The sequence below is a fragment of the Sorex araneus genome, chromosome 3, assembly GCF_027595985.1.
Source record: "Sorex araneus isolate mSorAra2 chromosome 3, mSorAra2.pri, whole genome shotgun sequence".
Lineage (NCBI taxonomy): Eukaryota > Metazoa > Chordata > Mammalia > Eulipotyphla > Soricidae > Sorex > Sorex araneus.
The window spans coordinates 194,850,527-194,875,557 of record NC_073304.1 but is presented as its reverse complement, the minus strand read 5'-3'; the positions used below and the strand labels follow the sequence as shown (position 1 = coordinate 194,875,557).

General features: G+C 53.7%; 1 protein-coding gene across 6 annotated transcripts in view; it reads right to left on the bottom strand.

Annotated features, from left to right (window-relative positions):
• Positions 1 to 1,142: 1,142 nt before the first annotated feature.
• SEZ6 (seizure related 6 homolog) overlaps positions 1,143 to 25,031 on the bottom strand; it is a 49,446-nt gene continuing 25,557 nt past the window's right edge. The window contains exons 4-17 of one of the 6 annotated variants that reach the window (XM_055130961.1): positions 14,524 to 14,719; positions 9,345 to 9,530; positions 6,837 to 7,005; positions 6,555 to 6,721; positions 5,783 to 5,977; positions 5,419 to 5,557; positions 5,101 to 5,297; positions 3,982 to 4,176; positions 3,440 to 3,631; positions 3,144 to 3,341; positions 2,842 to 2,880; positions 2,488 to 2,605; positions 2,305 to 2,407; positions 1,143 to 2,192 (exon numbers count right to left, since the gene is read on the bottom strand). In XM_055130961.1, the coding sequence (XP_054986936.1) occupies positions 2,112 to 2,192; positions 2,305 to 2,407; positions 2,488 to 2,605; positions 2,842 to 2,880; positions 3,144 to 3,341; positions 3,440 to 3,631; positions 3,982 to 4,176; positions 5,101 to 5,297; positions 5,419 to 5,557; positions 5,783 to 5,977; positions 6,555 to 6,721; positions 6,837 to 7,005; positions 9,345 to 9,530; positions 14,524 to 14,719 (2,175 nt within the window). In that variant the 3' untranslated portion in view covers positions 1,143 to 2,111. The remainder of the gene's footprint in view (positions 2,193 to 2,304; positions 2,408 to 2,487; positions 2,606 to 2,841; positions 2,881 to 3,143; positions 3,342 to 3,439; positions 3,632 to 3,981; positions 4,177 to 5,100; positions 5,298 to 5,418; positions 5,558 to 5,782; positions 5,978 to 6,554; positions 6,722 to 6,836; positions 7,006 to 9,344; positions 9,531 to 14,523; positions 14,720 to 25,031) is intronic. The other 5 variants (XM_012931930.2, XM_004605014.2, XM_055130959.1 and 2 more) reach the window with 5 other exon arrangements.

The following is a 25,031-nucleotide window of genomic DNA, read 5'->3' as shown; positions in this document are numbered from 1 at the left end:
GTTCAAGGCGAGAGCTCAAGGCTGTCTGGGCCCTGTGGTGCTGGCGGTGCTCAGGGATGTCCAGAACTGTACTGGCAATGCAGCCCTATACTATCTCTCTGGCCTCATTAGTAGGGATTTTACTAGTGGAGGAGCTAAGCTCTTAGGTTGTATTGCCCCTGCTCTGGGCAGTCTGTTCTCTGAGGCCAAGACAGAGGTTCTGTCTCTGATCTGTATCCTTATGTTCCTAGCCTTACTGACTGGAAATAGAGGAAAGGGGGCCTTGCATGCTTACTGATCTTGGTAGCATTACAGGGGCACTGAGAAGGGCCTGGAGCTAGTTAGAGGAGATGAGGCACTTGGGTTGGATGAGCAGTTGGGTTCTTAGGCTCCTGCACCAGCCAAGGTATATTGCCATTGGGCTTCTCTTTTCTTCTGCCATCTGTTGCACTAAATTTGTTTGTTGGGTCACATCCATTGTGCCCAGGACTTAACTCCTGATTCTGTTCTTAGGGATCACTCTTGATACTGTGTTTAGGGATTACTCCTGGGTGGGGTAGAGTGGGTGGTAGGGCTCAGGGATCATATGTGGTGCTGGGAATGAAACAGTGTTCAGCTGCATGCAAAGCAAGCTCCTTGTTGCACTCTCATTGGTCCTGTTTGTTTTGTTTTGATTTGGGGTCTTTGTGGCAGCGCTCAAGGTCTACTCCCAGCTTGGTCCTCAGAAGAATTCATTCTATTTTTTGTCACATGTCGGGGTGCACAGGGGTTACTCCTGGCTATGCACTCAGGAATTACTCCTGGTAGTGCTCAGGGGACCATATGGGATGCTGGGGGTTGAACCGGGGTCAGCTGCATGTAAGGCAAGCATCTTATCTACTGTACTATCTCTCTAGTCCCTTCAGAGGTCACTAGAGAACTGTTAGGTTCTGGAGATCAAACTTGGACCTCTACATACAAAGCCTGGCTCCTGGCCCACTGAGTGATCTCTCAGGCCATGTTGCACTGACATTGTTGAGACAGTGTTCCCATCACATGCATGTAACTTGTTTTTGATAATATTTGGGGGGACCAGAGCATCTAACATGCCCTTCAACCTGAAGTTCATATCCAGTTTATCTCCCATCTCCCTTCCCTCCAAGAAAGATCATCCCATGGGCTAATTAGTGGTTTTTTCAAAAACACCTCTTTAATAAGGAAACAACAGAAATAGAAGATTGTTCTCTGATTGGAGCCCACACCCCATATACTACATTACAGGCTCCAAGTGACCTGCAGCTAGCTCCTGGACCACTCGGGTGCTTTTGGACCCCCAGTACCAAATTCCTTGGACTTTTGCTCCTCTCTAGATTGTACCAGCTCGCATCCCAAAACATAGTGGCCAGGAGTGGAACCTGGCAATACCTGGGATGGGTGGGGGGACTCATGGGAAAGAGAATGTTTGTAGCAGCCCCACTGACATTGGGGAAGGTGGCCCACATCTGGGGGCAGAGGGCTGCCAGCAGAGCAGGGGATGTCCTGCTTTAGTGTGGCAGATGTGTGCCTAGGGAAGCCCAACCTGAGCTCTGTGTAGGGTACCTAAACCCCTGAGAGTCCCATAGAATCCTTGCCTTTACTTGAAGGGGCAGGGGGCAGAACTGCCCATTCCTAGAGCCCTCAAATGGGAGAGAGGAGCAGAGACCTTTGGGGAAAAATAGGGGTGCTGACGCTGGTATTCCCAGGTCATTGTTGAGAGCAGTGGTGGCCGCTAGCAATGGTCCATGAGCACCGTGGCATAGTTCCCACCAATGTCAACCCTGCCACAGGGTGCCACAGGCCAGGATGGGGTTGCATGGAGAGGTGCTCCCCCTCCGCCATGAATTCCAGGTTGCAGGGCAGGTGTGGTGGAGAGGCAGGATGGTGCTGGTTGTGATGTGCACCTTCCAGCTGTGTTTTGCTCCCAAGCCCTGGGCCCAAGGAAGGGCACCAATGGGCAGTGGTACCAAGGCCCTGGAGGGCACTGCAGATGTGGACGGGCATGGCTCCATGGGGGGTTGGTGGCATCTCTTCCCCAGTGGTATGTACAGGAGGCGGCAGGAGAGCAGGAAGCTGGGAGCTCCGGCCACTCCGGCCACCCCAGCTAGATGGAGACTTCATATTCTCTCGTCTCCTGCAAAGGAAAGAGACTGCTGGGAGTTGGAAACTTGTAGAAGGTCTGTTAGCCTGTCATCCACCTGCCCAAGGAGAAGAGAGAGTGAGTGAGCTGGGCAGAACTCTTGGTGTTCCTGCCCAGGGAGCCACAGAATTGGTTCCGGTGAAGGTTTCCAAGCCGGCCTGGGGACTTACTCCAGACTCATAAGTCGGATTGTCAAATGCTGACTCCACGGTGATGCGGTCGTAAGGGCGTGGGTGTGCGTGGGGCAGCTGCAGGGGGCTTTTCCCTTGGAGCCTGTGGAGCAGAGGTGTCAGGGGCATAGGGCTGGAGTGAGGCAGGTCTGGGGTGGGAAGGTGTGAGGGAGCTGGACTCACCTGGAGAAGTAGAGGTACAAACCTCCCACCAAGAGTGTCATTGCCACCAATGGCAGGAAGATGGCAGCAGCAATGTGGGCTGCATCCAGGGTGCTGGAAGCAGCAGGTGCCTTGGCAACTGAAAATACAGACGGTGGCACTTGGGCAGGGGTCCCTGTCTCTGGGAGCCCACGGCTTCCTCCCCACTGCCTGCCAGGGGTCTGGGGACAGGGAAAAAGCCTCTTTCCCTGTATGTCCTGGGCCTCCCCCCACCCTGCGCTCTCTACCCTCCCTCCTTAGGGAGCCCAGGGCCTGTGAGCTATGAGAACCCGGGACTAGGAGAGTATATCCCTGGCCCTTGGCATGGGGGCTCACCGTCCAGGCTGCGGCCATTGTAGAACCCATCCAGAGAGGCTGGAACAAGAGGGGGGCCAAGGGCATTGGGTGAGCCCAACGAGCCAAACTGCTGGAGCAGGGAGTGGGCTAAAGGGCAGGGTCTGTCCCAGGTGAGCCCACCCCAGCCACCAAGTCAGAAGGACTTGCTGCCACCAAGTCAGAAGGACCTGATGAGACTGAGCAGACCCAGAGACACATGAAGGGGGCATAGACAGGGGGCCTCTGTTTCTCAACACGCGACATCTTTGCCACAACAGCCCCCAATCAGGCAGCGCACTCACCAGCCCTGCAGATGGGTGGGGGGTCACTCCAGTGTGATGGGTGCCCGGGCACACACTTGAGGTTGGCCTGACCCTTCAGCACATAGCCAGGGGCACACGAAAAGTGGACAGTTGCCCCCGCCGGGTGTAGCCTCTTCTCAGGACTGCGGGCGCCATTCTCTGGAGCGCTGAGGCCATGGCACGGCTTGAACTGCTCTACTGCAAAACAGGCAGCCCCAGGAGTGTGCTAAGCCCTTCGCCTCCAGAGAGTCTTGGATCTCTCCAGAAACCTCCCTTCCTATCCAATGGACACTTACGGAGACACTTTGGGGCCCGGTCACTCCACTTGGGGCTGCTGGCATGGCGGTCGTGGCAGGTGAGGGTGGCACTGCCCGTCAGCACAAACCCCTGGTCGCAGATATATTGCACGGTGGTCCCCACAGGAAATTTGGGGCTGGATATGAGGCGGCGGCTATGTTCCACGTCCCCAGGATCATGGCAGGAAGTCACTAGGGGCAGGAGGTGATAGGGAGAGCTCGGCCAAGGCCCATCCTCTGTTCCCCATCAGCCAGCATCTTTGGGCTATTGGCACTATCCTATTTCCATTGGGCAAGGTGACCATCCTTGGTTCCATCCATCATGGTCAGCACTCGCTAACCGGCCACCTACCAGAACCCAAATACATTTGAGTACATGGTGGGTAACCATGTTAAAAGATAGCATCCCATTTTATAGGTAAGGAAATAACAGGGAAGGAACGACGAAGTTATCTGCCAGAAGCAACCTGAGTCTGGCTTGGAATCCCGGAGAGGCTTGTAGGTTGTGCTGAGAAGGACACGTGGGGAACTGACACACTCACCCTTCTGGCAGGAGGGCAGGTCCTCGCTCCAGGTTAGGTCCCACTGGCACATGAGGACACTGGGTCCCACCACCTGGTAGCCTGGGTAGCACTGATAGGTGACCACAGTGCCATGCACCAGCTCAGGCTGTGACGGACTCTTCCAGCCATTGGGGATCTCAGGCAGCTCTGGGCACGTGTCATTGCGGGGCACCTCTGGGGGCACAGGGCAGCAAGATGCAACTCTGAGCCAGCACCTAAGTGCCTGTGCATGCCTCCTACACTCAGGGGGCACTTGGGCTCCTGTCACTTGCTCCTGAGCCTTGCCTGGCCTGGGAAGGCCTGGGGACTCATTCCTTGTTGCTCTGCAGCCTTTCCCTGCCTGTCCCTGGCACTGTTCTGTCTCCTAGATTCTAGAGCTTCCTACCAGACAGGCTTTGACCTTCCTTCCAAAAGCATGCTGGGGCTGGGGAAATGAGTTAAAGGACTAGAGCATGCTTTGCATGCAGGAGCCCCAGGTACAGTCCGCAACACTGCATAGCCCCCAGTACTGCCAGGTGTGGCTCCCAAACACAAAAAATCAACTCCCCCCCCCAGAAAAAAAAACACTCAAAATCATGTTGGCCAGTTTTTTGGTACTGAGAGAGGGTCCAGGGAGAGTTATATTAAAGATAAAAAGGTAGGAATGAAGACCTTTTTCTGGGGGGCAGGGGGCAGTGGGGGAGCTAATCCACACCCAGCAGTGTTCAGAGCTTACTCCTGGTTCTGTGCTGAGGGATCCTCTTGGGGGGGGGGCTCAGGGGACCATATGCAGTGCCAGGGATCAAACCAGGGCATGCAAAGCAGGTGCCTTATCCCCAGAATTGTCTCTCCAGCCTCATCTCTTTTATTTTCCTATACAATGTTCTTGCCATCAACCCAAGCCCTTGCTTCAACAGGGAAGATGTAGAACCAGGCCAGACCAACTGCCTTCAGGTAAGACCTGGCACACCTGGGCTTTCCTTCACTGGATAAGAGCATTCAGGCATTCGGGCTCTGTCCCATGGCCACTCTGATGGGCTGTGTTTTGAAATCTGCACTGGGGCAGCCTTAAGCCCCCCAACCCCACCAAAAAGCCAAATGGGGCAAAGGCAAGCTTACCAAAGAAGTGGATGACAAACCCCTGCTGGTAACCGAGCACTGAGGCCCCAGGGTCCGACTGAAACTGGATGGTGACATCCGCCATGGAGGTAAAGAGTTTGAAGTGACCCCGGGGCCCTGAGTACTGGCCGAGGACCCGGGCTGTGAGGTCGTCCCCATCATAGAAGGTGAGGACATCACCAGGGCCTATGCGCAGCCTGTGGAGGAAGACTGTCAGGGAGGGCAGGCTGGCCACCCCACAGCAGGCTGGGCAAGAAACAGCTCCAGAGATCAAGAGCTGATCAGAGAGCTGGCTGGGCAAGCCCGACAGGCACTCACACTCGGACGTCCAGCATGATGCGCTTGTCCTCCTCCACATGCACGCCCCAGATGCAATCCTGCCCACGGCCATAGGGCTCCGGCCAGTTGGGGGAGAGCACAACCCCCGCCGAGTCGGTGATCTCCCCACTGCACACAGCTGAAAGGCAGGGGAGGCCCGGGAGGCGCGTCCCCTCCGCGTTCCCCCCAGTGCTGTGTCCTGGGGGGCTGCCACCTGCCCACAGGAGTGCCTACCCCCGTCTTCTCTAGGGGCAGCTTGAACCACACAGGCCAGCAGGTCCATGGGGCCCCTGGCACTGTGACTGGTTTTCTGGTATCCCTTCCCGCCCACTCCTGGCAGACCCATCCATGGGGACCTACTGACCTCGGCAGGCCGGCTCTGTCTCATTCCACTGCGGGTCGTGGGGGTCAACACACTCAATGATGATGGAGCCCTGCTCCAGGGTGTAGCCCGGGTCACAGCTGAACTCCACGGTGGTACCCACGGGGTAGGAGGGTGCGCTACTGCTGAAGTTGCCGTATTTGACAAAGGGCTCATAGCAATGGCCTTGCTGGAAGGCTGAAAACCACAGGGCCCAGCCCCGCTCAGCCCTGGCTGGGACAGACACAGGGAAAGAGCCTTCTCTCTGCCTCCCAGGACCTCACTCTTACTACAGAGGTGTGTTCAGGCTTGGAGTGAGCACAGAGACAGACAGGCCAGGATCCACTCCTGCTGTGCTCGCTCTTCACCACCATGTTCCTGGTGCCTAGTTTTGTTCTCAGTACATAGAAGAGGCTCAATAATTTTTTTTGTAAATGAGGTGCTCAATAAATGCTTTGCTGAATGAGGCAGTACATGTACGCATGGAGGAGTGGTTTTAGAATGCTGTTCACAGTCATTTGTCCTTATGAGTTGGGCCTTTTTTGCTCTTTGAACTCTAGAGAAGTCACTCTTTTGGGCCAGAGGGCATGGGTCCAGGTAGGTGTCCCCTGAAAAATTTGGATCGGAATCCTATACTTAAGGGAGGGGCAGGGCAGGAGGCCCAAGCACCAGGCAAGGCAGGGCTAAGTTGGAAGGAGCAAAGTGGATGCAGAGAGAGGGAAGGTATGAGAGGAGAGACTCGAGCCCAGGCCCTGGGCAGGCCCCACAGACTCACCCTCATAGCGCAGGGCCATGCCTGCTGCTGCCCCACTGCTGTCAGTACTGAGCTCCACAAAGAAGTGTCTGGCGGAGCTGAGCAGGCCTTCAATGGGCAGGTACTCCACCTCGTAGGAATCGTACACGGGTGGGGCCTCCACATTGTCCCCATTACGGATGATAAGCCTGGCCCAGGAGACAATAGTTGCATGGCAGGTCACTGACCTGGGTGGGATGTGGCCTTCTAACCTGATTCCCAGGCCACCATGTGCTACCCCCTGCGTCATCTCCATCCCCTCACCTGTCATCATCCTCGGCCAGGGAGACCTTCTCAAAGTGCAGGTGCAACCGCTGGCCCTCAGGAGCCTCAAGCAGCCAGTGGCAGGTGAGGTTGTTGCTGTAGTTGCCGGGGAATCCAGGTGAGACGATGCGACCCGTGGTGGCATTGCGGATCACTCCACCACAGGCAGCTATGGGACAGGAGCAGGACTGCAGACTGGGCCCCTCACTCCATCCCAGACAGCACAACCAACTGGTCTTCCAGTCACTCTGGCTCTCCCTTAGACTTCATGGTCCAAAGGGCACCCCAGTGCCTCTGTGCCCAATAGCTCTAGGCAGCTTGGACTTGCAGAATCCCACCTCCTCCCCTTTCCTGCCCTGGGGACCACTCACAGCCTCTCCCGGAACTGTGGCAGGTGTGCTAATGTCTACTGCCCTGGCCACTGCCCTATCCTGGTTCCTCTGGGTGATCCTTCCTGACTCTGGGGAGACTATTAAATCCCCTTACCATGGACCCAATTTTTCTTTTCCCTTTTTTTATTTTTTAAAGTTCAGGGATGACTCCTGGTGGGACTTGAGGGAACCATATCCGATGCCAAGGATTGAACCCAGGTTGGCCATGTGCAATGGAAACACCCTAGCCACTGTACTATTGCAACCTTCTTGAGTATATCTGTTATCTCTACAAATGACACTCTCTTAAAATCAGTTATTAAGTGACGAGGTCTCTAGCAGAATGAATGTTTTGGTGAAGGGGGTCTTTTCTAGAGTTGGTAGTCAGTGTTTTGCTTTGCTGGCTTATATGAATGAATGTCAGAAAGAGTAAGGGGAATAGGGAACAAATAGCTGATATATGTCCCATCCATGCCCACGTCTTATGCCCTAGATGGGTAGACACACAACCCAAAGCTGGCCTACCCTTCCTGCTCTAAGACTCACCTGTGGCCTCTGCGCCCTGACTCCTGCAGGCTGGGACTGTCTTTTCTCTCTTTTTTCTCTCTGAGCCCCTCTATGTTGGTGAGGACACAGGTGGACTTGGCCACATCCCTGGGTAGGGAGGTGGGACAGAGAAGGGATCCCAGGTAGAAGGAATTCCTAACACACCGACCTCTCCTGGACATCCAGCTCTGTATTCTCTGGCTAGTATATGCCTCTGTCTCCACATCCCCCAGTGGACTTTTTGAACTTAGTTCCCAGAGGGGAGTGATGGGGAGTTTCTTCTCTGCAGAAGGTCAGGCACCGTTATCTGCTGGGTCTCAGACTGGAACTGCCCTTCCGATCTGATGAGGCCCCAGCTTTTGTTTGGATAACTCGGTGACTCCTCAGGACTGCCAGGATAATGTGCAAGAGAGCAGCTTGTTGCTTTATGAACCCAACTCACTGCACTCGGTTCCTGCCTTGCCCACAGCCTCCCTCTTCCCGAGGGACCCCTCACCCTGTGCTTCACTCCCGTACCCCCTGTGGCGGTTCCAGGAGGCCTCTACTTCACTAAGCCAACAGCCTCATTCTGTCCTGCTGGAGCAGATCTCCCCCCAGACCCCCACGGTGCCCGCTGTCAGCACTGAACTTGCTGAGCTTCTTGTCAGACAGTTCCTGGAAGTCAGAGCTCACATCTGGCTCACTCTCCTGTGCGCTTGCCACCGGGAGGGTTATAGGATGAAGTGAGGTGCAATAGTCCAGCTTGATTCCCTGCTGCAAACTCTGCCCTGCATCTTCCTTCTACCAGCAGGACCCTCTCTACCTGGGACCGGAGGCTCAGCTTTTCCCTTCCCCTTTCTTCTGTGCCTCTGGAACCTCCTCTCCTCTTCATCCCCTACTTCAAACCCTCTCCATTAGCTGTTCTCCCCACTGCCAGAAACCTGGTTGGCTTCTCTGAGCAAGAGTTCTGAGCTCGCTTGATTTGCACTTGCTTTGCATGCGGCTAACCCAGGTTTGAGCTCTTGCATCCCATATGGTCTACTGAGCACCACAAGCTGTGACTCACTCCCCCCCCACACACAAGAAACAGTTCTGAATTCTCTTTCTCTTTCTCCAAAAGCTTCAATGGCTCCCCACCCTGTAACTTGTCCTTCAAGGTCCCCCTCTATCCATCCAGCATTCCTCAGATTGCAGCCAAATCTGACTGTCTTTTGGGTGCCAACACACTCCCTCTCCTTGCTTCTGCGTCACTGCCCAGACCGTGCCAAAGCATTAGAGCTGCTTCCCCAGGAAGCCCCATCAATACCCAGAGAGAACTAGCGGCTTCCGCCCCTCCCAGGTCTCGGTCTCCTCATTAGTTCTTTACTTCCTGCTCTGGAGGTTGGTGACCCCTGTGCCTCCCCCGACGCTCTGCCATTTCCTGGAGCTGCAGATTCTTTGAGGACAGTCCCTGTTTAATTCAGCTCTGTATACCCAAGGTGCCTCCAGAGCATAGGTGCTCAAAGTATGGGAGCTAGCAAAGCACACACCCTTTCCTGGCTTCCTTACGGATCGCAAAGGACAATGTCCAACAGCAGCTGAGAGCTGGGGTGAGTCCCCTGGGGCTACTCACCAATGCAGACAGGCTCCTGGGAATCCCAGAAGGGCTGGGTGGCATTCAGACAGGTAAGGAACCTGGCCCCCCTCAGCTGATAGCCAGTGACACAGTTGAAACGAGCACTGCCTCCTGGATGGAGGCTGGTGACAGTCACAACTCCGTAGGCAGGACGTCGGGGAAAGCGGCAGCTCAGGAGATAAGCTGCAGAGAGAGAAAGGGTGATGCTGTGTGTGTGTGTGTGTGTGTGTGTGTGTGTGTGTTGGCATGTGTGGCGTGTGTGTGCTGGGGAGTTGTAGCAGAATGACTTCCCACCTCCAGATGGTGCCCAGGATACTTCTGCAGCCTAGTTAGTAGAATAGGCACCAAGCAGCAAGTCAGGAGGCTTGAGTTCTGGCCCCAGGTTTAAGATATGTCAGACAATTGACTTCATCTCAGTGCGTCTTCAGATTTTTAAAATGAGGTTCATAATGCCGGCCAATGGGCTGAAGAAATAACACAGCACTTGCCTTGCACACTGCCAACCAAGGTTTAATCCCTGGCACCCCATAAGGTCCCCCAAGTCCACTAGGAATGAACCCTGAGTGCAGAGCCAGGAGTCAATCCTGAGCACAGCCAGGTGTGACCTCTCCCCCCAACAAAGGATTTCTTTCCTGTCCCCACCTACTTCCACTTTGCTGTCACTGCTGTGATGTCTGAGGTCATGCACTTGTTGTGACCCTGGGGATAAAACTGGCAGTGATACCACCAGGATGATCCAAAAGCCCCCAAAAACTTAATTATTTTGGGGTCAGAGATTGTATAGTGGGAGGCACCTGCCTTGCATATGGCCAACTCAGGCTTGATCCTGGCACCACATATGGTCCCCCAAGCCCTACTAGAAGTGATCCCTGAACACAAAGCCAGAAGTCAGCCCTGAGCCCCACTATTTATTTCCCCCCCTGCATTTATTCTTTATTTTGCTATGTCTAGTGGTGCTCAGAAGGTTACTTCTGGCTCATATTGGGTGCTGGGGATCAGATCCAGCTCAAGTACATGTTAGACAAGCACGCTACCTTCTGTACTATCATTCAGGTTCTAAGAAATATTTTTTGAATGACTTGTGGTGTGAAAGCACTTGAAATGGAGCAGTGTATCTCTCTCTTTTTTTGGAGGGGGGGTCACACACGGCGATGCTCAGGGGTTACTCCTAGCTCTGCACTCAGGAATTACCCCTGGCAGTGCTCAGAGGACCATATAAGATGCTGGGAATCGAACCCAGATCGGCTGCGTGCAAGGCAAACGCCCTACCCACGAGCAGTGTATCTCTAAAGCACTGTTTCCCCAATAGGTCATATATGGTAATTACAGTGGGAAGGACTGAAGTCAGGAAGTACAGGGTCAGAGAGAGATGGCTAAACGATGTCTTGCTTGTGAGACCCTGAGTTTAATTCTTGGCACTGCAAAAAAATAAAGTGGCAGAGGGATCAGTACACGCTTTCTCCATTTTCATGTACAAATCAAGACCTGAGAGAGATTATAGCAGGTAGGGCATTTGCCTTACACATGGCTGACCGGGATTTGATTCTCAGCATCATCTATGGGCCCTTGAGGACTCTCAGGAATAAATCCTGAGTACAGCTGGGTGTGGCCCAAATAAAAATTAAAAGAGGAAGGGGTGCGGGTGGAGACACAGGACCTCATGAAAGTTGCTTTGGGAAACATAGTAGCTTTTGAAATTGTCATACCAAATATGGCCAAATGGTGGCAGCAAATCCTACAAAACAACCTGATAAATCCCATCCGTGTACTGAAGGGTGACTAAAAATGGGGGTTAGGGATTGCTTGGTCAGAGAGGGATGGGGGAGTATGATCTGAAGAAGTAGAAGTTGGAAGGTTTAAGCTACAGGATCTGAAAGCCTCTGGGAATGGTAGCACTGTAGCACTGTCATCCCATTGTTCATCATATGCTTGAGCGGGCACCAGTAACGTCTCCATTGTGAGACTTATTGTTACTGTTTTTGGCATATCGAATACGCCACGGGTAGCTTGCCAGTCTCTGACGATGGTAGGAAGAATAACTTTTACAGGTGGAGGAACAAGTTCTTGGTTTGGGGGCGGTGTGTGTGTTCGTGTGGGGTGTAGGCTATAAAGTGAGGACACAAAGAGAGCCAGGGATTGTGCTGGACTTGGTATACCGTGGGGTCAGTAGACAAGGAGGCTGACCTACATCCGGAAACAAGTTTGTGATTTTCATCTGTCCCTACGTCTGTGACGGGAGATAGAGTCTGCTTTCCCTCTCTCAGAGGCTCTGTGGGAATGGCCAATGCACAGCTCACTGTGGTTGGCAGACAACATCGGGCAGGAGGGGACCTCTAGGGTCATATTGCCTGGGTTTGAACACAGGTTTCTTTACCCCTTGTGCTTTCTTGGGCAAGTCAGCTAACCTCTGGGTCTCAGTTTCCTCCTTAATCCACCCGTTTAGTGTATGGTAGAGAATATTGTGATGTGCAAGGCCATGTGTGTATGCCTGACACAGAATAGACAGGGAACATCCCTGCCTGCTGTTGTTTGCAATCTTGGGGACAAAGGACCCTTGAAACACGAGGGGCCCAGCGTGTATGGGGCCACTGTCCTCTTCCTACTTGATGTCCCAAAGGCTGGGGAGTGGGGACTCAGCAATAATTTTTGGATGAGGAAGACTAAGGTTTGGAGAGGCAGAGGGAAATATCCTGATACGGCAGCCCAGCAATTTGGGAGGGGGGGTGTCCTGAAGCTCCTAGCTCCACCCACTTACTGGCCATTGCCCCTTCCCCACCTGATGCACATGGAAAGAATAAAGTGGGGTCAAGAACCAGGAGAGATGGAGAGTAATGGTCAGTGCTGCCCAGGGAAGATACTCCACATGACCTGGGTAGAGAATCCAGGCCAGGAGGGAGTATAGAAAAAGGTGGGGTTACCCTCCCCACAATGGAGGGATGGTGACCCCCCAGGGAGGTGTAGAATGGAACGGGGCCAAATGTGAATGCTCCACGGAACTGGAGAGGGAGTGTCCCCCCACCCCCTTCCCCCATTTTGTAGAATCTGAAATTTGGCTGGGATGAGGGGAAAGCAGGAGGCTGGGGGCAGATGACAAAGCCCCCAGAATCCATAGTGGGTAAAGTGCCACTTCCTAGGACGCGCTTCCTCCCGTTGCCATGACGACAGTTCTGAGGAGCCTGCACCACTGCAATCTGTCAAGCTATTTTCTCACTATTTTCTCACTGGCGTCTGTTTCCCGGGCCAAGTTCGGTGCCAGGAATACTCATGGGGGAAGAAGGCGATGCCTGGCAGGCCCAGGCCCCCCTCTCCCTGCCTGAGGCCACGTGTATGTATTGGGGGCAGTTGGACCTTGCTTGTGCCCGTGAGGCCCTTATTGGGGGCGGGGGTGTGTGTGGAAATTCAGCCCCATGACCTCCAGCAGCAAATTGGGTGGCTGCAGCAGTGGGGAGGATGCAGACCCTTCTCCTCCCCTCCTGGCACCCTCTTTCTCCAGCACAGGGAGACGCGCATGTGAGCACATGCTCCTCTCGTTCCCATCTCTGGGATCAGGACTAATTACAGTCTATAATTAGGGGAATTACACTCATTAAGGAAAGAGCTGATCATTGACAAAAACTGGGCCGAGGAAGGATGGCTTCTGAGGCTGAGCAGGAGGCATGATGGGCGCATTCCCCAGTCCCACCTGGGGGTCTCCACCCCTCGGCCGGCCTCCAACTTGCTGCCTTTCAGCCACTTTTGTCTGACCCAGCAGAAAGGAGGTTCAGGAGTTTTGTGCAAAGGAATTCGCCACAAGAGAGGAGGTTACCATGGCGTGAAATTATGCGGCTGCTATGGAGGATTGATGAGCCATTAGGGAGGCTGGCCAGGCCGCCTAAATACTCACCCTTGTCTCTGCTGGCCCCTGTCCATGCTGAGCCCCTGCCCACCACCAAGGCTCCCTGCTGCCACACTAGCTGTCTCCCCAGCACTGGGCGAAGCAGTCAGGAGGGAGCCAGTGCTCCCCGAGGTGGGGTTCCAGGCATCCCAGTCTCGAGAGTGGCCTGCCGTGGCCGATGTCCTCCCTGGGCTGTGGCCACCCGCAGGGCCGAGGAAGCAGTCCGTGACAATACACAGCAAAGGGATCATTGTTCACACCAATTATTTCCCCATTAGCACTCCCCTCTGAACTGGTTACCCTGTTGCAGCAGCTCACAGGATCAAGAAGACTTACCCAGGGGTAGGAGGGGTGAGGAGGGAGAGCTGAGGAGAGAGACAGAGCCTGAGCCCCAGCTCTCCTGTCCCCACCTGCCAGCTCTTTGATTTTATTCCCATTTCCTTACAGAAGTGTGTGCTAAGCACCTGACATGCAATGTTTTATTTACCTCCCACTTTGACTTTGGGGAGTAGGTTTTTTTGGTCTCATCTTAGAGTACTGGAATAGGAGAATTAGAGTGATCCAATGACCCCTTCAAGGTCAATAAACCATGGGAAGTAGATTTAAGCAGAAATCTACTCTCCTTCGGAATCTGTGGTCTTCCACACTATCACACCACTCCCCAATATCCAAAGGTATTGTCAGCTCACTGGGACTTTGGGTGAGATCATTCGAGAAGACCAGGCTGGTAGTGAGAGCCCTCTGGATGGTCACTGTCAAGCCCCTTTGACCTTGACCCCCGCTGGGGAGAGGGCTTCTGTTGCTGTGTGCTTTGGTCTTACTCCTGGCTCTGCACTCAGGGATCACTCTCGGCAGGCTCAGGGAGCCATATGGAGTACCGGGAATTGAACCCAGGTTGGCCACATGCAAGGTAAGTGCCCTACCCCCTGTACTGTCACTCTAGCCTGGGACTTGGCTGTTTCATCTTCATCTTGCAGTGTCTAGCATAGGCTTAGCAAGAAGCAGAGATACGGGGAGAGCTCACTTGAATGAATGAGTGACAGTGGACACTGACTGTATACAGGACTCCTGACTGTCTCCCCCTTCAGGACCCGGACACTGCAGTTGGTAGGAGAAGAAGGGGAAGTTCCAGAGATGTCAAATGTCCCAGACTTACCTCCAATTGTACAAAGCTTCCCGGCACTGCTGTGCCATATGCTACTAGTCCCTCCGAGTGTCCCCACAGACGCTCATAGGCCCCAGGAGACTTGCCAGGAGGACAGCCAGCCTGAACTGGTTTTTCCCTCAGTTGCCCAGGCCTACCTTGATAGTGGAAATGGAAGGTGCCCGGCCCAGCAGGAGGTGGAAGACTCTGGAACCTCAGGGCCGCTTGGTGGGTGGGGCTGCGGATAACCTGGCCCCTTAGCAGGAAAGACTGGTTGGCCAGCGGCAGGGGATCAGGCCCCCCCAGGCCCTCCACAGTCACTGTCTCCCCCTCGAGGAGACTGATATTCTGGACCTGCCAGTGGGTAGTGAGAGAGAGAGAGCAAAGCAGAGACTCAGAGCAAAGCAGAGATTCCGAGCAAAGCAGAGACTCCAGCTTCTTGCTGACTGAGCCCTATTACTCAAGGCTCCTGTCAGCCCCAGGCATGGCCAATTTTCAGGGTCTCCTACACACGGGAGCCCCCAGGCTTGAGTGCAGGAGGAGCTGGTTTCCTTCCTGTAACCCTGGGGGATGTGACCTAAAATTCAGAGATATTATGTAAATTATCCAAGGGCACACGAAGATTATTCACAGAGCTGGTATTTGTAAGCATGGATCTGTCTCCGAAGTGCTTCAGCTACCAGCTGCTCCTGGCCCTTGCCATTCCCTGGGCTCAGTTCTCTTGTCTGTAAAGTAGGGATGGAATGGGTGTGTGGAACTAGATGGGGTGGGGCGGGGCTGGGCAGCAGTGTCAGGGTCTTAACTATTAGTGTCCCCATGAGTCCTGGTTAGATAGTTCACGGGCATCACATACTCAGTCCAACACCTTCTTTTCCAGTGGCCAGCCCTCCCCATCTCTGGGAATGACCCCCTCCACTCATCTGCATGCCCAAGTCAGACTCCAGCCTGTTGCCTCCTCCCTCAGACCTCACATCCAGCAGTCCCTCAGGTCTGTCATATGGACCCCAAGTCTATCGGCTGTTTTTGGCCACCACTGTCACTTCCCCAGCTCATCATCACTGTTGCTCACCTAGAAGGATTTGAGTGGCAGCCCTGGCCGGCCCTTGGCCCGAAGGCAGCACCCTCTCCTTGCCGAGACAACAACAGTCTCAGAACTGCGGCCAGTGGAGAACCCCAACCTGTTGCTGCTCTGGGTGCTTCCTCATTTCAATCCCCCGCAGCTCCCCAGGAGCCCACAGAACCCAGAGTTTCCAGTCTGAGCCCTGGCTGTGGTCCTCGGGGCCTGCCCATCCCAGCCCTCTGCCCTGGAGCATCTTTTGGGCCCTGAGCCTCCTTTCACTAAGATGGACAGAACAGCAGCAGACTCTGGCCACGGGGGAAGTGACAGCATGGCCTGGTGGAAGGAATGCTCGATTAAGAGCCCCGAGATTTAGGGCCTAATCCTAACCATATTACTGGGACCAACTAGTCAATTTGAGTTTTTTCTGTGTATCAAGTGGCCTGGTGCACATCTCTGTTACTCAAAACATGGTCCTTGGACCCGTGGCATGAGCCTGGCAACACGGAACACAGAGCCCACCTTGGATTTACTGACTTGTGTGCTGCACTTTTGTTTGTTTGTTTGTTTGGTTTTGGGTCACACCTGGCCAATGCACAGGGTTAGTCCTGGCTCTGCACTCAGGAATTACTCCTGGCCATGTTCAGGGGACCATATGGGATGCTAGGAATGGAACCCAGGTAGGCTGAGTGCAAGGCAAATGCCCTACCCACTGTGCTATCACTCCAGCCCCTGTGCTACACTTTTTGAGGGGAGGGTGGTGATGGTGGGGGCATGATCAGGGGACTATATTGGGTACCGGGGTTTGAACCTGTTGAACGTCTGCAAGACCAGCACCTTACCCACTATACTATCTATTCTCCAGCCCCAGGTGCTGCTTTATTTTAGTTTTTGGGCTACATGCGGCAGTGCTCAGAGCTTACTCCTGGCTCTGTGCTCAGGGATCATTCCTGGTGGGCTTGGGTGCTGAGGATTAAACATAACTGACTATATGTAAGGCAAGTGCCCAATCTACTGTACTATCTCTTTGGCCCTGAGCACTGCACTTTAACAAGTGCCCTGGGTGGTTCAAACACACTCATCTATCTGGTCGGAAGGCCTTTAAGGGTTAACTCTGGCCCTGGTAAGTGGTATCCAGTGAGTACTACTCCCCCCACCCCTTTTGTGTTTTGTGCCACACTCAGTGATGCTCAGGGCTTACTCATGACTCTGTGCTCAAAGCTTACTCCTAGCAGGGCTGGGTGGATGGGTGGAAACGGCATATGGGATGCTGGGGATTGAACCCAGGTTGGCCACATGCAAAGGGAAGCACCATACCCACTGTACTATCACTCTGGCTCCAACATGCAACATTTTTATCCATCTGCTCTCCCAGATTCTGCACATGGCCACTCCTCTTTGTCCCGTTGGCTCTGAAGAGACCTTCACATTGTTTCTCACCTGGAAAATTGCCTTCACGCCTCTCATTGCCAACTCTTCCCCGGACCCTGCCATCTCACATCAGATCATGTCGCTCTCTTACCCAGTCCCAGTTGGTGACCAGATTGTTCAGAGGCCAAGGTTCAGATTGGCCAGTTTGTAGTTGATGTCAGTTGCTGGCTAGCCTGACTGCAGCCCCAGGGACCTCTCACTCCCACCTCTGGCGCAGAGGACCCAGCCCCAAGAATGCCTTCCCTTCCTCCTCCCTGTTTTTCAAGTCTCATGGCCACCCCCACCCCAGTCCTCCCTCTGTCTCTCCAAGTAGAGCCCAGAGTTGCCTTTTGGGTGGTGAATGCTGGTCAGTAAAAACACATGGAGATTCAATGTGTCAGCTCCTGGGTGGACATTCCTCACTTGACCCCTGTGAGTTCAGCACAGTGGGGGGTCAGAGAGATAGTACAATGTGAAGGGCTCTTATCTTGCATGCTGCCAATCCTAGTTCAATCCCTGGTACCACATACTGTGCCCCAAGCATCTCTAGGATCCACCCCTAACACAGAGCCAGCAATAACCCCTGAGCATCACCTTGTGTCGTCCTCAAACCAAGAAATAAAAAGCACAGAGAATGCTGAGTGCAGTCAAACCCAATGACACAGCCGGGCTCGGCTTTGGGCCCTGATGAGAACAGATCTGCCTGTGTCTCCCTCTGCCTGGGGAGAAAAGAATGCAGGTCCTTGGGAGCCAAGAGAAGACATGAGGCAGCGGGCTGGGGCAGAGTGGCACCTCTCTCCGAGGAGCTTCCTGCTCCTGCGGGGGCATTTTGGGTGGAGCTGCCTGACCATCTGCCGGGGACAGTCCCTTGGGGAATCCTGCAGCAGGCAGAGGCTGGATGAGGTCCCTTCAAACTCGGAGATTCTGTGATTCTAGAGTTGGGCAAACAAGACTCACACACGTGGAATCTGTAATTATCGAGAGATGCCAGGCAGCATGTAATTCTGCCTTAAGTGGCACTGAATGCGTACAGCAGGAATCCTCAAGGGGGGAGCGGCGGCGCTTCGGGCTCAGGGAATGAACGAGCAGGTGGGCCTGTGAGCGAGTGAGCAAGCGAGTGTGGTGAAGGGGGGCCCCGACTGGCAGGAGGAAGGGAGGCCGGTGCAGCAGGGAAATTCTCCAGAAAGCCAAGGCCGGGAAGTGGAAAGAACTTAGCAGTTCCCATAAACACCCTTTTGACCTCTTGTTTCCGGCTCCTGACCCTGCCGCTTGGCAGCAGTGGCTCAGCGGCAGTGGCAGCAATAACAATTCTATTTGCAGAGCCCCACCGTGTGTCAAGTCCTATACCATTTATGGGCATGATTTCATCCTCACCACAGTTAGACGAGGAAGGTGGTAAGGCCCCATAAGCAAACAGACTCAGAGAGGCTCTGGAACTTGCAAAAGATCACACAGGGGTTAAACTGGGAGTTGTGACTGACTAAAGGCCAAGGCAGCTCCTTCTCCTCCATCCTCATGGGGGTGTCACCTGCAGAAACAGACTTTTTTTTATTCACATGTCCCCAGCCCCCCAGGTTTATCTGGGAGGTGGATCTTGGCTTTTTCCAAGGTACTGAGACTCAGTTCCCAACAGCCATTCTTCCCCTCAGAAAGCCTGGAAAGCTGGAGAAATGAAGCTGAGGCCCTTGGTCCCCTCTGATTTGGGGAAGCTGTGGTCCCCTCAAATTGGTCTGTACCAGCCCAGTCTGATAGGGAGGGTTGGGACAAACGTGGAGGTGGAATGGACCCAGGGAACCCAGGGTTCATGTTCAGAAATCACCCCAGCACCTCCTTCTCAGCCAGAGGCTGTCTGCACAGCTCTGGTCCCCAGGGTTTCAAGCACCCACTTGCAGGCTTACAGCAGTGGCTGGAATGCAATTTGTCACTTGTTTGAGGACCAGGGCTGACAGGGGCCAGACAGGGCTGGGTGTTAGACAAGGGGGGTGATGAAGTCTTGATGCAATTTGCAGGCATCTGAAGAGCTTGGGAGACAGATTGAAATGTCAGCTCTGTTCATGAGGGCTGTCTTCCCACACCCATAGCCAGTGACAAGGGGGCCCCGGGGCCAGGCAGGGGGAAGCAGAGGGAGTGAGGAGGATAATTCCCACGGGACTATGGGCTGGCTCACACATCCTTGCTTCCAGCAAACCCTAGGGTCAGTCCAAGGAAGGAAACGGGGTCACAGGGCAGGGATGACTTCTTCCTGAAAGTGAAGAGTCGAGCACCCTCTGCCAACTTGACTGTCCCCAGGGAAGCCTCTGGAACATGTCCTAGTGGTCTGACTCATAGACAGACGATGCTATAAGTTTTCGCACACAGTTACCCGGGTATAACCCCGTCCAGGGATGAGGTGTGTGAGCCCCACCCCCAGTATTTGAACCCCTGCTCCTGCTCCACCATCCACAGGCGACCTCTGCCTGGCCCACTACATGTACCCAGCCCCCTCAAACTGGATCCTGCCCTGTCCTCACACACGTGTGCTTGGCCACGCATTTCCTCATGACAACAATCATCTAGTGATGCTTTTTTTACCCAAGAGAAACTTGCTAGTATTCCAAGATCTTTCACACCTATTATCCATGCTCCAGGAAAAGACAGCCTGTAATTTGAGGTGAGTGCTTCTCTTGAGGCCTCAGAATGTGTTCAAGGTCAGGTCACGACTCCAGCCCAGAATCCGGTTCTGGTTCTAGTTTGAAGCTCTGACTCCCGCACAGCCTCCCAGGGCCCTGCCTCTAAACTGCAATCCTAGGGTATCCTACAGGTGCAGGCAGGGCTGAGCAAAGAGTTTGGGGGTACATGTCTCCAGCTGGAGTCCTCCCCTGGATTTGTTCTGTGCCACACCCAGGCCAAGCTCCTGAGTCAGGGGAAGAACATAGAACAGAAACTTTTTTGTTATTGTTATTTTGTTTTGCCATACCTCTCCATGCTCAGGGATTACTCCTGGCTCTGTGCTCAGGGATTACTCCAGGCAGTACTCAGGGAACCATATGGAGTGTGGATGGAGTGTGGAGATTGAACCCAGGCCAGCTGCATGAAGGCAAGCAACCTACCTGTTGTGTACTATCTCTGGCCCCAAGAATGTAGACTCTTGAGTTTGATCAAGTCCCTGCTCCAGGGCCCCCGAAGATAGCTCAAAGTGATAAAGCACCTGCCTAGCATGCAGGAATCCTGAGTTCAATTCCCACCACCGTATGGCATCTAAGCACTGCTGCAGAGTGTCTCTATTTAAAAAAAAAATTAGGGGTAAGGAGTTGGCTTAAAGGACTAGAGTACATTTTGTATGGGAGGGGGGATAGTTTTGATCCCTGACACCACATGTTTTGAGTATCGTCAGGTCTGGTCCACAGGAGTAAAAGTAAATAAGGGGCTGGGGAGACAGCTAAAAGGATGTTACACAGGCCTGGAGTGCACAAGGCCCGGAGATCCATCTGAGTTGCATTTCATAACCCTCTGAGTATCATGGGTTATAGCTCTAGTAGCCCCCAAACACTGTTAGAGTGGCTCCAGTGAGCCCTGCATTGCTGGGTTGAATATCACCATGGGCTGCACTTAGCCCACCAAGCACTGCTGGAGAAGCCCTTTAAGAATCAGTAAGGAGGGGCCGGAGCGATAGCACAGCGGGTAGGGCGTTTGCCTTGCATGCGGCCAACCCAGGTTCGATCCCCGGCATCCCATATGGTCCCCCAAGCACCGCCAGGAGTAATTCCTGAGTGCAGAGCCAGAAGTAACCCCTGAGCATCGCTGGGTGTGACCCAAAAAGCAAAAAAAAAAAAAAAAAAAGAATCAGTAAGGGAGCTGAGTGATAGCATAGCGGATAGGGTGTTTGCCTTACATGCGGCCTACCCAGGCTCAATTCCCAGCATCCCATATGGTCCCCTGAGCACTGCCAGGAGTAACCCCCTGTGCATCACCAGATCACTGTCACTGTCACTGTCATCCCGTTGCTCATTGATTTGTTCGAGCGGGCACCAGTAACGTTTCTCATTGTGAGACTTATTGTTACTGTTTTTGGCATATAGAATACACCATGGGTAGCTTGCCAGACTCTGCCGTGCAGGCGCGATACTCTCAGTAGCTTGCTGGGTTCTCCGAGAGGGGCGGAGGAATCGAACACGGGTTGGCCGCATGAAAGGCGAACACCCTAAGCTCTGTGCTATCACTCCAGCATCACCAGGTGTGACCCAGAAAGTAAAAAAGAAAAAAGAAAAAAAAATAATCAATAAGGTAGGGGCTGGTTAGATGCTATAGCAGGTAAGCAGGTAGGGCACTTTCCTTACACAAGACTGACTCAGGCTCAATCTCCACCTCTCATATGATCCCCTGAGCACCATCAAAAATAATTCCTGAGTGCAGAGCTAGGATTAACCCCTGAGCATTGTCATATGTGGACCCCCACCAAAATAATCAAGTGGGGTACTGGTATTAATAATTTTCTGTTTTTAAAGAACCAGCCCCATCATCAACTAGTAGAAAAGCCTGGTCTTCCTGGGCATGGGAGTCAGCAGAGAGCAATTCCCTGGGCTCTAACTTCATACCCTCCAACCCCATTTTCAGGGAAATGGGACCATCCACCTGTCCTGAGGTATGAGGATTAAATTAGATCACAACTCTTTCCCTTTCTTGGAGAGAACTGGTACAAACCCTGGCATTTGGGAGCCTGAGAGATAGCACAGGAGGTAAGGCCTTTCATATGGCTTCAGTGACAGTGACCCTGCTTTACATCCCCATCACCACCACATGGTCCCCTGAGCACGGCCAGGGGTCCCTCCTTAGCACAGAACCTGGGTAACCACTTGGTGTGTCACCAAGTACCCCAAACAAGTGAATAAAATCCCTGGCATTTGACATGGTGACATCTGCCTGTGGACCCAGTTCTTCCTCCTGGCTTACCCTGGCTCATGTTTTGCTGATGCTGGAATCGAGAAACTGAGGAGGGGGGGGATAAGGGGGGGAGTCAGTGCCCAGGGCAACCAGCAAGTAAGCTCCCTTAATCCAAAAGAGAAGGGACCTTCGACATCATCTGGTTCAATACATCCTCAGAGAGGAAAGATGAGGCCCAGAGAAGGGTAGGTGTTTTGCCCAGGCATAAGGAAGTAACCCGCAGCAAGAAGTGGAACCCCAGTTTTCAGAAACAGCCTTGGCTCTTGACTGGGCTGATCCTCATCCATAAGCCATTAAGGGGTGGGATCTGCTGGAGGGCTGGGAAGTGGGGCGCAACCTTATGGCCCTAGAACCGCCCACAGCCCTGGGACCCCCTCAGATGGAGGCACCTGTAGGAGACAGTGGAGAGGAGGCTGCCAGGAAACTCACCTATCCGGATGCTCCCCTCCAGCCTGATCCTGACCCGACCGGGAAGGGCAGGGTGTTCTGATTTGCAAGCTGGCAGTTGGCCTGGCATGGCAGAGCCGTGTGCCAGTGGGGCCACGTGCAGCTCTAGGGCAGACTGCTGGGCATCTGTGCCCAGACTCCTGACGGTGGAGCGAAAGCAAGCCAAGATGGAGGCTGGCAGGGGAAAGGCTCTTGGATTGCCAGGCACAGTGAGAGGCAAGCGCCAGGCCCAGGAAAGCTTGGAACTCTCAGGGGATGCCAGCTGCCTGCAGAGGGGAGGGGAGGAAGCTCGTGTGTGCCCTGGGGCTCAGGCCCACCCAACTTGAAGGTGCTTCTCTAGATCTTTCCAGAAAGAGTCAGCCTATCCAGTGGCTAAGCCCCCTCTGATCAGGAAAGGTTCCTAAAGGCAGTGCAGACCCTCAGCCTTGGGGGAGGTGGGAGGTAGGCAATGAAGAAGCAGGCTGTGAAGTGCAGAGGAGGGAGCTAGACTCTTAGGAATTTGGGATCCCCTGAGGTTGTTCCCTGTGAAAAAGGAAATTGTGAGTGTCTCAATTAGGCTTCAGACTCTCAGCTTTTTTTTTTTTATGATTTATTTATTTATTTATTTATTTTGCTTTTTGGGTCACACCCAGCAATGCTCAGGGGTGACTTCCGGCTCTGTACTCAGGAATTATTCCTGGCGGTGCTTGGGGAACCATATGGGATGCTCGGAATTGAACCGGGGTTGGCCGCATGCAAGGCAAATGCCCTCCCCGCTGTCCTAGCGCTCTAGTCCCCTCTCAGCTCCTTTAAGTTACACTTCAATGCAGTGGCATAGCTGTGGCTCAGCAGGCCATCATGGCCAGTGGGTCTGGGCTCCTGGGTCCTCTCTAGTGCTGGAGAGATACTGTATGGAAAGCATTTGCCTTGCACAGTGACCCAGGTTCAATCCCCAACACTCTATTTGGTCCCCCCAAGCACCTCCAGCACTGATCCCTGAGTGCAGAGTCAGGAGTAACCCCTGAGTACTGCCAGGAGTGGCCTCCAAAACAAAGTTCTTTATTCCTCTTCCCCATGTCCAGATCCATTCCTGTGAATTTGGGGAGGGGTAAGCAGGGACTTACTTGCAACAGGGAGAGGCCACAAGCCTTTCCATAAGCTCACAGGAGCAATGGACAGCCTTTAGGCACTCTAGCTGCCCCTTCTCCCCCACCCCATTGCCCAGCACAGGTCAGGATGGAGCTACTCTCAGGCCTGACCGTTAGCCAGGGTCCTCCAGGATTCCCCCTACTGCTCCTATGCCCCAGGTCACCGGCCACAAACCAGTCTGCCTCGGCTGCCAGACTCTCAGCCATCAGCCTCAGCTCCAGGAAGCTTCCTCTGAGACTGGACTGGAGGAGGGGGCCCAGCCAGGAATCAACTCAGCTTCGGGTGCTTCCAGACCATTCCTGACAGCTCTGAGCCTTGAGTGCTCAACTCAGAGCATTCCTGTCTCTACAGAGATCATTCCACTCTACAGAGCCTGGTGCTGGGGAATTGCTCTTATATTGATTGGCTCATCCAAAATCTTGGCCGGAGTGACAGTACAGCAGGTAGGGCACTTGCCTTGCACACAGCTAACCTGGATTCAATTCCCAGCACTTCATATGGTCCCTCTGTATCACTCTCAGGAGTGATCCCTGGGTACAGAGCCAGGAGTAAGCCCTCAGTACCACCAGATATGGCCCCCAAAACAAAAACAAACAAACAAACGAACAAAAAACCAAAAAAAACGAAAACCAAACCAAAATCAAAAAACAAACCAAAAACCCCATTAGGAACTGCAGAGATTGTATAGTGTAAGGAATTTGCCCTGCAAGTGGTTGACCCTGATTTGATCCCCAACACTGAAGATGGTCCCTCAGCACCACCAGGAGTGATCCCTGAGCACAGAGCCAGAAGCAACCCCTCAATACTGCCAGGTATGCCTCCCAAACAAAAACAAACCATTTATGAGTGGTTTTAGACCACTCTCTTCCTTCTTGCCTGGCCTCACTCTCCCCATCCATGCCAGAGACTGGGGCTGCCATGTCACTGACCCCTCAGGTTCTGTGTGGCCTATGAGTTGTGGCCAGGAGAATGGGTTGAGAGTAGAGATTGCAGGAACAGCCGGGAAGAACCTTCAACCCACCTACTCCTTGTTCATTCTGTGTCTCCTCTTTTCTCTCTGCCGTAGCCTCTCACCCTCAAAGTCAGACCCGCTGGGTTGAGAGTGTCCTGCAAGGATTCGTGTCCCCATGGCACTGCAGAACGGGCCAGCATCTGCCGGCCTCGGTCCCTGATAGCACCCAAGGCTGTGGCAGGGCTTCATCTCAAGGTTGCCTGGTAACAGCGATCACATTCTGATGAAAAACTGGCGGCATCAGACAATAGACTCAGGGCTTGGGCAGGCTGGGAGGGGTTGGAATCCAAGGCGGGCTTATGCTGAGTTGGCAGCACTAAGCCAGTATCTCATCCCGGGTACCAGGGCTGGGCCCAGCCTGACCTGGGGGCTTCAAGGGGGAATGACAAAATGGGGATGGGGAGTTAGGCAGAGCCATCAGGCCGGTAGCCTGGAGGGGGTGCCCAGCCCAGCATCTGCCCCTGCCCCCTCTTTCTCCACACCTGCAGCTGGCGCCTTGCACCCGGTGAGCCACAGCGGGTGCCACCTCTCATTAGGTGATGATTTTACATTAATTACTTTAATTAAGCGGCACTGAGTGCTAATGGCTTATGGGGAGGGGTGGTGGCTGTTCCTAATTACCCTCCCAGTCAGCCCCAAGTGATGGGCATAGGGCCTGGCAGAATGGGAGCAAATGGTTGCAGAAAGAAATG